Source organism: Cloeon dipterum, chromosome 1, assembly GCF_949628265.1.
Source record: "Cloeon dipterum chromosome 1, ieCloDipt1.1, whole genome shotgun sequence".
In the NCBI taxonomy this organism is placed as follows: Eukaryota; Metazoa; Arthropoda; class Insecta; order Ephemeroptera; family Baetidae; genus Cloeon; species Cloeon dipterum.
In genome coordinates, this window is record NC_088786.1 from 27,258,591 (window position 1) to 27,268,582 (window position 9,992).

At 42.9% G+C, this 9,992-nt stretch overlaps 2 protein-coding genes across 2 annotated transcripts; both read right to left on the reverse strand.

The window, feature by feature from the left end:
* Positions 1-975: 975 nt before the first annotated feature.
* LOC135948126 (endocuticle structural glycoprotein SgAbd-8-like) lies at positions 976-2,763 on the reverse strand. Its single transcript, XM_065497225.1, has 3 exons — positions 2,610-2,763; positions 1,617-1,735; positions 976-1,383 (listed from the first exon to the last, which is right to left on the reverse strand). Exons 1-3 carry the CDS (start codon positions 2,616-2,618, stop codon positions 1,119-1,121), a joined length of 393 nt encoding a protein of 130 aa, XP_065353297.1. The 5' UTR covers positions 2,619-2,763; the 3' UTR covers positions 976-1,118.
* Positions 2,764-6,422: 3,659 nt separating this feature from the next.
* On the reverse strand, positions 6,423-7,725 carry LOC135948222 (endocuticle structural glycoprotein ABD-4-like). Its single transcript, XM_065497386.1, is given in 4 exon segments — positions 6,423-6,830; positions 7,398-7,519; positions 7,658-7,684; positions 7,687-7,725. Coding segments are annotated over 4 exon segments (441 nt in total). The 5' UTR covers positions 7,711-7,725; the 3' UTR covers positions 6,423-6,562.
* Positions 7,726-9,992: the final 2,267 nt, after the last annotated feature.

Sequence of the window (9,992 nt, forward strand, 5' to 3'; positions counted from 1 at the left end):
ACAGTTTATGATTATTAATGTAGTTAAATTAAAAATTATTTTTCTTGAATATTTATTCATAGGCAACAAGTGATTAAAAGTTTTCAAAACTAAATTAAATACGATAGCTACGCAAATAAATTTCAGAAGCATTTTGATTAAATGCTCTGTGGTGATTGCATGTCAAAGATAAATTTGTGCTGAAGAGTTAATTATGCTAACAAATTAGAAAATAAATCTTACTCAACTCAGCCACGATTTCAATTCAATGAGCTATTATCGCGAGATGTTTTTAAGATTCTCACAAATATTTTTCGCGAGAATCCTTGAATTACCCTGGACCTTTGAGCAGCGCGTCGTGACTCGGTAATGATGCCTGACTCGGGCTGACTGAGAATTAAATGAAACGAGAGCCAGAAGCGACGAGTCAAAGGCCCTGGCCGCGGGTTTATTTACGACCGCTTACAATTCAAATCCAATAATAAACACTCGGCAGAATTTTGAAACCCAACTCCAACAACCTGGCGCGCTAAGGTTTTCCGGATTTCAGCAAAATCACGGTTTGCGCAAGAGACCTGGTGCCGCAACCATCGATGTCGATGAATATAAAAAGAAGACAATAGGCCGAGATGCGCAGGCAGACGGGATAATTGCAAGGCATAGGGCAACTGAAGGTGGAAAGTTTGTCAGCGGCGTGCACTCAAATGAGTGAGCGCTTCTCACATTCACAAATGCGGACGGCGCGATCATTATCTGCGTGGCGTCACAATTAATTCAAATTGATTTCGAGTTGGCTTGTGTGAAAACCCGCCGCCATTCGACCAACAGCAATTTAGCCAAGTAAGCTATGGCTCGAAAATTGCCAAACTGCGGGCGATCGGCCTTGGGGCTAATTCGTTTCAAAGTACCCTTCGGGAGAGTTCCATCCGTCTCCTGCTGCTTTAAGATCTAATATGACTGCTGCACGGTTAGGGAGGAGAAAAATGACACAATCTCTTTCGTGTTTGTATTAAATAATTATATTATATTGCTTTGCATTTTAACATTTTGAGTATGTACACTTTTATCTGACAAGTCTTATTGGCATCATGCTGGAGCAATACAATTGTAACATACATTGGATGCTGTTGCAGTCGCGCTTACTTCTTCTGGTCAGTAGGGGGAAGGGTGGCAAGGTAGTCAAGAGCGCGCTGGATAGCGGCAGGGATGGGAGGGGGAGTGGGAAGGTGGTCGCCACGGGGCTGGAATCCGTTCTCGTCGGCAACGTAGGTGACGGTGATGCGCTGGCCATCGGGGGCGGTGTAGCTGTAGCTTCCCTCAGCAACCTGGGTCTCCTGGTCGGGGACGCCAAGGTTCTTCACGTAGCCCTTCTCGTTGGCCACGATCTCGTTGCCGGTCTCGTACCTGTGGAGAGAGAAATTTTCGGTTTAACATCTAAATTTGGGAACAAAATAAAACGTTGGGTATAACTAATTTGAAAGGGAAAAAGCTAGTTTGTATTTTGATAAAATAGCATATCATTGCAAATTATTGGACTAAATATTTTGGAAATTTGTAATTTTAACGCCAGGAGTAAAATATGTAAATCAGTCAGAGAATTTTCTACAGTCCTAATATGTATAAATATATACACTTACGCCCATTCGTAGGAGCCATCGTGGTTGACACCTTCGTTGTCGTAACGCAGGATGGGGATGGGGGTGGCATCCTGGGGTCTGGCGCTGACGGCGACGAGGGCCAGAGCAAGGCACACAAGCTAAAATGAAAGAGATACACGTTAAGGCACATATTGCAAAATTTATCCCATCACACGATTTTGACAGTTCGCTTTTCCGAGGCATGATTTATTTAAAAGCCGCGAGAGCAGCAGATAACTCGTGTTTAAAAAGATCGTTAGCTGCTGCGCCTTCCGCGAATGGGAATGGATATAACGGTAGTGAATCAATCCATATTGCGGAGCACAGGCATTCGATACCGCGTGCACAGAAATTGCGTGTAAGCCGGCCGCCCCATCGCGTAATCCCTTTGTTGCATCAAATGATCATGCGAATTTCGCACATTCATTTGTTCAACACACGAGATGCGGTTTGAAAGTGCGCAGACGGGCTGACTTTTGCCCGAGGTGTCAGTGGGACAAGAAAGAAAAAGCAACGTGCAACCGAACCTCGCTCCGATGCAATGAGTCTCTCTCACAGAAACACTCCCGTGCGACACCAATGCGATTACAAAGACGTGCGAGATGAATGTGTCTGTATGAACTGCGCCCACGCCGTAAAGATGAGTGAATAGCGTTGCGAAAAATAAAAGTTGCCATTCAGGAAGTAAAAGGCGCTTTTGAGAGGGACGTTAAAATTAATTTTGAAAATGTTCGGGGGAATATGCAAAATGGATTTGATTCAAGTTTGAGTGGAAACGCGTTGCACTACCGCAAGTATCTGGGAAAATTAATAAAAAATGATTCTGAGTTGAAAAATCGAAAAGTTGGAAAATTGCCGACTCAAAAACCGTGAGCGTGGTGGCAAACGCGGAGATTACGGAAAATTCCAAAATCACGAGAGCGGTGCGGGAAGTCACTGGGAAAGCGGCGGTGTGAGCACTGGAAAAGGTAATCCAAGCTGCGGTGTACGCACCAATTTCATGATGAGAGCGGGTGTTGTTGACTGATGTACAACCAGATAGAACTAACTACTCAGTCAGCTAGCCTACCATATTTATACCAAAATCGCACTACCACAGAAGGTAAATGTTTGTTGCCTGATCGTATTGCTTGTAAATATATTTCTTATGTAAAAAAAGAAGCTCCACGCGCGCTCGAGTGGGGGAGTGACATCTTCAGCGCGGCCGCGGCGGCGGCGGCTACAATCGACTCCCACCATGACATTCGAAATTCCTTTTGCAATATTGCGGAGCAGTAAAAGCTAATTATGCATTTGCCAGAGTGTTGTGTGCGTGTGTCACAACAACAACAATAATGCACGCACACACTCGAATTCGATTCGCTGCCGGCGAAAAATTATTCGCCCTTTTCCACCGGCGCGCACCACGATCGGGCCAGATGGTCCATTGCGGGTCGCGGCATGTTGCTTCACTCGATGACCGCGCGTCTGGCCGTCACTTTTATTGTTGCTTAAAATATTCAGGTCTTTTTCACATAAATGCTGCCTTCCCAAATTGGCTCGTGCCTAGGGATGCGTCTTTGCAGTTTTTTTTTAACTATCTGGCCTTAATTGTGTACTATGAGGCGGCCTTACTTCGACGAAGAGTTTCACACACTCCAAACTTGCGTCTTCGATTAATTTCTGCATTTGGTTTTACAAGGTGCTATTAAAATGTCTGCGAATTCGTATAATAATATGCTCTTTACTTTTCGAATTACCTTGTATGCTGTGCGGGCCTTGAGATGCTCACTATCTCTGGCTGAACTAAGGACTCTCTGCAGCGGCAAAATCGCACAATAGAGCAATTTCACCGCTATGTTCGAAAAGTGAGTGATTGTTTTCGGAAGGCGAGCTTTCCAGCACCTAATAAGCGGTGAATTTTTACGCGCAGCAATTTGCAAACCATAATTTGGCGCCACACTTGCGGTTTCTTAAATAGTTAAATATTTCGCCTCGTTTGTGCATCCGCGATTATATGCTTTTGTGAACCAGGAAAAGAAGTACGAATAACCGCATTGAAATTTTAAACGACGCAATCACTACAACGAGGAAAGAAAAAAATAAATCTCTTTTAAACTGCCAGGCTTTGATTAGGCTAGCGATATTTTCTGCGAGTGAAAAGCGAGTTTTCCTTGGAGGCGTTTGTTAATTAAGCAACTAAGAGCAAACAGATTGATATAATTAATAGGTAATATCGTTTCTTAGCGCGTCGTGCTCGCTGTTAATTACCTCATCAATGTAATGCAAACCAGTTTGCAAGTGTTGCGGATCGCGTCAATGAATTCGCCGCACGATATTATGAATGAAAATCGTGCTATTGCAGACACGCCCAGATGTAAATCATGCGAGCCGTCAAAGGATGGTCTGGAATGCTCAGTTCATTATTTGCTTTCTAACTATGTGTGCTCTAATTGATTGTGCTCAAATACGGAAGCGTCACTAACGAGTCGCAGCGCGTTCTCTTTGAATGCGAAATATTCGTTATTTATTTCCACAAATTGCTTCTTTTGCAAGTGCGTATTCTAACGAGACTGACATTTTCAGCAGGACGAGTTTGACCATGTGTAGATTGTTGTTTTGCATAAGTTGAAAAATAATTGGCGATTAATTTAGCATGATGTAAGGCTTTTCTCATAAACGCAGGCATCGTTGTTTAACATTTTGCGTTAATTAATTATTCATACCACCGAGGTCTCGTGCCATATTTCAAAAAATTTGCGACTTTCACGAAGCGTGAAAAACGGTGGTGGAGGAAGAGGATGTACTAAGGGTTGCGCTGAACAACAATTTATCGCAATTTATAACACCGCAGCTTCCTGGTTGCTAACCAAACAAGTTTAGCGAGTTTGTAAAAAGCCGAAAGGACAAAAGGAAGGTACGCGCATACGCCAAATTGACTTCTGAAAGATTTGCCGCCGCCGCTCCATTCCGCGTGACATTTAGAAGTGAAAAAGGGCGATTCTCCGCCGCGTGTGCATACAACAAGCGGCTGCTCGGCGAAAAGAAGTCATTATGTATTCATTTTTTAGGTTTCCTGGCATATTTGATGTGTGATGTAGCGACACGAAAGATGGTTTTTTGTAATAAAATACGTTGTGTGATCTGCGAAGGTCGTCTAGTGCGTAAACGGGAAGGGTCAGAGGTGATCGGCGCGCCTGCATGCACGGCGAGTAGATAATCCTAGTCGATGCCGGCTGGCCACTCACAATAATACCTGTTCGCTGCAGTAGGTGACCAGCCGGTTGGCAAAGCGATAATCGGGTTTCGTGTTGGCGTGGAGGATTACTGAAATTCAAATTCAGCCGTAATCGCGTAATAGCCCTTAAGCACATAATGATGCTCCTTGTGCGTTGTAGGCTGCAAAAAATGGCATAGCAGCTGTGTTTCGTCGCTCGACGGACTTTTTGTATGATTGGCGAAAATTGCGCCCGACAAATTCAATGACCGTCACTGCGCAATTTTTCGCAATTAACGATCTGGAAAGGTATCAAACACTCGTTTGCAGCGGTCACGTCGGACGAAGCTGCGAAATTTTAATTTGCAATTAAATGTTTGACCTCACGCTTGTTTGCTAACAACGCAGGTATTAGGTGCGAGATGTTTTTGAACAATCATCGTCTGCCTGCGGTGTCTCTCAGCTCTCAGTCCTGAAGATAGAGGGGGCAGCTATGAATAATTTTTTAATTTCGTAATTTTCATATATATTATATGAGTTATCCTTAAGCAAATGAAAGTAAATATGTGCGCTGAAAGTTCATTTGGCCGTCATCGCGTTTCGAAATGCATCACTTTGATCAAAGAATGCTTGGAAATTTTGCAGGAAAAGTCACTTCATTACTTTTAATGTGCTTTATTGTTAACGCGTGATTCACAGTGATTATGCACCAACATCTTCATCATATTAAATTATAAACGATACTGAATTACCATAAAAATTGAGCGTAGATTCTCATCATGAATTAGAATGTATCATGGTGTGCAGCCAAGAAGCAGGAATAGGAAATTATATTTGGCGCGAGGCTTATTTTGGTGGGCATTTGAAGGTTAATGAGTTGGAAGTCACTGCGCGGATTTTGGTAACAATACTAATTGGCTTGCTCGGCTGAGAGAAAATGAAGCGATGCAAAACAAAGAATACTCCGCGTGCATAGTAATTTCGCAAATTGCTTTCGGTTATTCGCTACTTAAATTGCAATTGCATGCTGGGAATCCAGCGAAGGGTCAATCAAACACACAAGAAAGGCATCAGTCGCACACGGTAATTGGGATATTGACCTCGACATCAAATTTCGCCTTTGATCGAGAATCTGCGTGGCAATCTGATTATACACCTTGTGTGCCGACCGTGCTTCTTCGTGTGTGAGTCTGTGACATTTCACAAAATAGCACTCAAGCGGAGCCATCTGCATCTCCCGAAAAGTTACAGCCAAGGTTCTCCTCGGCTGAAAAATAAAAGGCGAGATGACTGGTTGACCAACCAAGAGCAGCATCAAAGAAAGTGAGTGCGCGTTTGACCGGCCAGCAGTCCCTTGCTGTGTGTGGAGATGCTTGCCTGCTTCTCTCGCGCCGGTGACGCAACTCGCAGCACACGGCTAATGTCAAGATGAACTTGCCAGATTACATTAGCCGGCCTGCACCTTTCCGTGACATTTAGAAAGAAAGGGAATTCGTTCTTCGGGCTGCTCATCCAGCCGCTGGCTCAATGTGAACGTGTGCTTGTTTGTAAAAGCCGGTTGACTCTTTTTTTTGCGTTCAGCTCAGGTTAATAATGATACCAAGAAGCGATTTTCGGTTCGACTGTATTAGGAACACATCAGTTTTTATTGCTTTTTCCTTACAAAGATAGAGAAGTTTTTTACATAAGATTCAACGGATGACATGAGGGGTGTTTGATTGACCTAATATATGTATAGTTATTGATTCATTTACTTCTTCTGGGGAGGAAGGGAACGGATGTAGTCAAGGGCGCGCTGGATGGCTTCAGGGATGGGAGGGGGAGTGGGAAGGTGAGCTCCTTGGGCCTGGAATCCGTTCTCGTCGGCCACGTAGGTGACGGTGTAGCGCTGACCATCGTCGCCGGTGTAGCTGTAGCTTCCCTCAGCAACCTGGGCCTGGGTGTTTTCGGGATCGTCGCTCTGGATGGGCTTCACGTAACCAGACTCGTCGGCCTGGATGCCATTGGCCGTTTCGTAACTGCAATCGTAAAAACGCTTGTCAAATATTTGCCCGTGACAGATATGAGTGAGCGAAGAGTGGAAAAGACTTTCTGTGACGTGAATTATGCGAATTCGCTCGAGTGAATGAAACGACCTGCTGCTTTATGGCCGAGGAGGAAAGTGAAATTTCGCGGCTATCCCATTGTCGGTTTATGTGTCGAGGTTTTAATAAAAATAAAAATTATTTGACTCTGTAATTTATGGCCGTACAAAAGTGATGAGCAAACTCTGTTAAACAAACCAGTATTGCGTAGTGGCCAGAAGGCATATCTTCAAAGCGAAGGAAAATTATTGCTTTGAGTTAAGAACCCGACGCCCATTAATTTAGAAAAATGACCGCTCATAATATTTGTCACCATTAAAATCAATGACTGACAAAAGGCAAATTAAATGCTCGGCAAACAATGCATTATGGAACAACATAATCACAGAGTCTGTCACGCCAGATGCGCGATCAATGAAAAATTGGAAACCAAAAAGGTCGAAGTAAAGGGCACGCGATGGTAAATCGCGATTAACGTGTCAACACCCGAAAGGTAATTACCCAAATTTGTAAGATCCATCGAAGTTGACTCCCTCGTTGTCGAGACGAAGGATGGCGATGGGCTCCTCCTTTTGCTGGGGGCGGGCGGAGGCGACGGCCAAAAGGGCCAGGCAGAATGCGTACTGTGGACCAAATTAAAAATCACACTCAAAATCGAAAAAAGCCGCTGGAAAATGAAAAAATGCGACTTTTCTGTGACTGAGGGGACTCAGTCACTAATGGAAAAGACGAGGAGCTTGTGTGCGGAGCAGCTCTCCTACCTTGTACACCATTGTGTATTGAAGATGAAAGTGTCCTGACTGCATATCCCCATGAGCGGTTTATATACGGTTAAAAGTGCCTCTCCCACCCCACCCTTTTTTGCTGATCATCTTGAATTAGCGCTCTTAGTTAGAATCTATATTAAAAGCTCTCGTGCGACCCACCTTTCGTTTAAGCCACACGCAGCGTCTCTCTATGGTCAAGTCAATTTGTCATCAGGCCTCTCTCTCACTATAAAGCTTCTAATTTACAAGGTTTTTCACGCCGAATGCGAATGATGGGCTCAAATAATGTTTCACTTTTAGAACGGGTTATTGCCAAAGTCACTCGCTGCTTGAAATGTAAATTTTGAGCAAGAGTACCATATGGGGTCACACTAGAACGATTTATCTATCCTTTTGTCCGGGCTATTTCTCTTTTATTGCCAAACGCGTAAAATATTAGCGAGCAAACACGAAAGGCTCGCAATTGAAACCACCGTGGTATTTACTGTGATCTGCAGCCTTTCTAAGAAATATGCAATTCAACTTTCGCCGTGCATCCAACGAGGCATCCTTTATTTTAGGAAAAAAATTACAGCGTGCATTTTGCGAATTTACGAAAGGGCTACTCTCGGCCGCCAAAAATAGCTAGTATGTTTGGAGAGCACATTTTATCGCCAATATAGTAAATCAAGGCTGCGAGATGCTCTGCCTGTTTGTGTTGACCATGATTGAAGGTCGGCTCATCAGCTCACAGAAGATTTTCCCAGCGGATGAGGCACTTTAGGCGGACATTTTGACGCCAAAATAAACACCTTACACATGGCTAAATTTCGACTCACGCGATGTTTCTTGTCCATGTAAAGGTGTCGAGTGCAAGAGGAAGATTTGCAAAAAGCTGCCAACATGCAAAATCATCACTCTCGCGTAGGATACAAGTACGCATTGTATCTTTTGTGGCCGTGTGAGTTTAAACAAATACAAAAATTCAAATGTCATAGAAGGCCTATTAATGCAATTCAGCTGAAATTTCTCCCTTCAGTCAATTTCACTTTGCAAAATAAAAAATTAATGGCTTTTTAGTACAAAAAAATACAATTATTTAGAAATCTAAACAGTTTATTTAATGCTGAATAAGATGTATGATGAGATAAGCATTACTGATTTTAAGCATGGCAACCACCAGTAAAATCAAATTATTTTAGTTTTACGTCATTTCAAATAAATGTGAGTTTTGGCCACTAGTTAATTCATATAATGAGATCTATTTTATTTTTAAAGAGTCAGTATAACTTGATTTGACTCTAAATTTTTCTATACTTTTTAAGTTGCATTTTTAAACAACGATTTGTTGCTATTATGTAAAATCGTTTTAAACGCCGCGATAAGTCAAGAAAATGCTAATATTTAACTGAAATCTCTTAATCATGCACGCGTTCAAAAACTCTCTCTTTTTCCTCTTGAAAGACTAAAAAATGAAGAAATGTCTCCCGCTGGCTAAAATGCCCGTGTCCTTTTTAAACCAGTACATCACCTTTTATTTTTTTATGAAACTAGACACACGGCACACAAGTTAGCATTACTCGTTTAAGCAAAAGATATTTGAAACCAAACGCCGTCCAAAAACGGCGCTCAATAAAATGTCAATAAAACTGGTTTTCTCTAACAATTATTGATGAATGCGTGTGAGTACATTTATGACACGGCAATATTCTCTCATTCGGCACTATTAAACAGTCATTAAATACCATTTTTACAATATTGTAGTAATGCACGCACTTGTAGGCGCAATAATTGACTGCTTCATGAGTGAATTATTACGATTGCAAACTGATGAACGTGTAATAATTGTCGCTGCAGCGGCCTGCCCGAGTGGTAACACCGGTGCGTCTCTAAGTAAGGGGACTAATTATTCTCTGTCGGCAAGGTCGGCCACTAGCTTTAATAAGATGCAATGCTGCTCGAGATTGACTGTCAGCTGTTCACCTTTACGAGTCGGCTGGTGTGATGCTTCGCGCTGCTGAACTAAATTCGAGCTATATATAAATTGTCCATTTTATCGACCTGGCTGTCGTAAAGGAAAATGCTAATGTATGCGCGCGACAAGTGATTGTTGCCTTTCTAATTGAAAAAATTGATCCGTCGCCTAGCGAAGCATCAGCGGAGAGGCGTTGCAAAATTTGAAATTGCCTAGATCCGAATCATCATTGACAGATGCAATCTGCCGTAATTTCAAACGAACCGATTGACAGCCCCGAGGAGTACTGATGAGAGTGCAATATGGAAAGTGAAGAAGGTTGCGCTTAATAAATGGCCGATCTGGATCGCCGAGAACTGGTTGGACTAATTTTGC

Bases quoted from the DNA above. Each gene is read 5' to 3' on its own strand.
- LOC135948126 (XM_065497225.1), bottom strand. The intron at 1,384-1,616 runs GTAAGTGTATAT...CTCTCTCCACAG, and splicing joins GATGGCTCCTACGAATGGGC to GTACGAGACCGGCAACGAGA.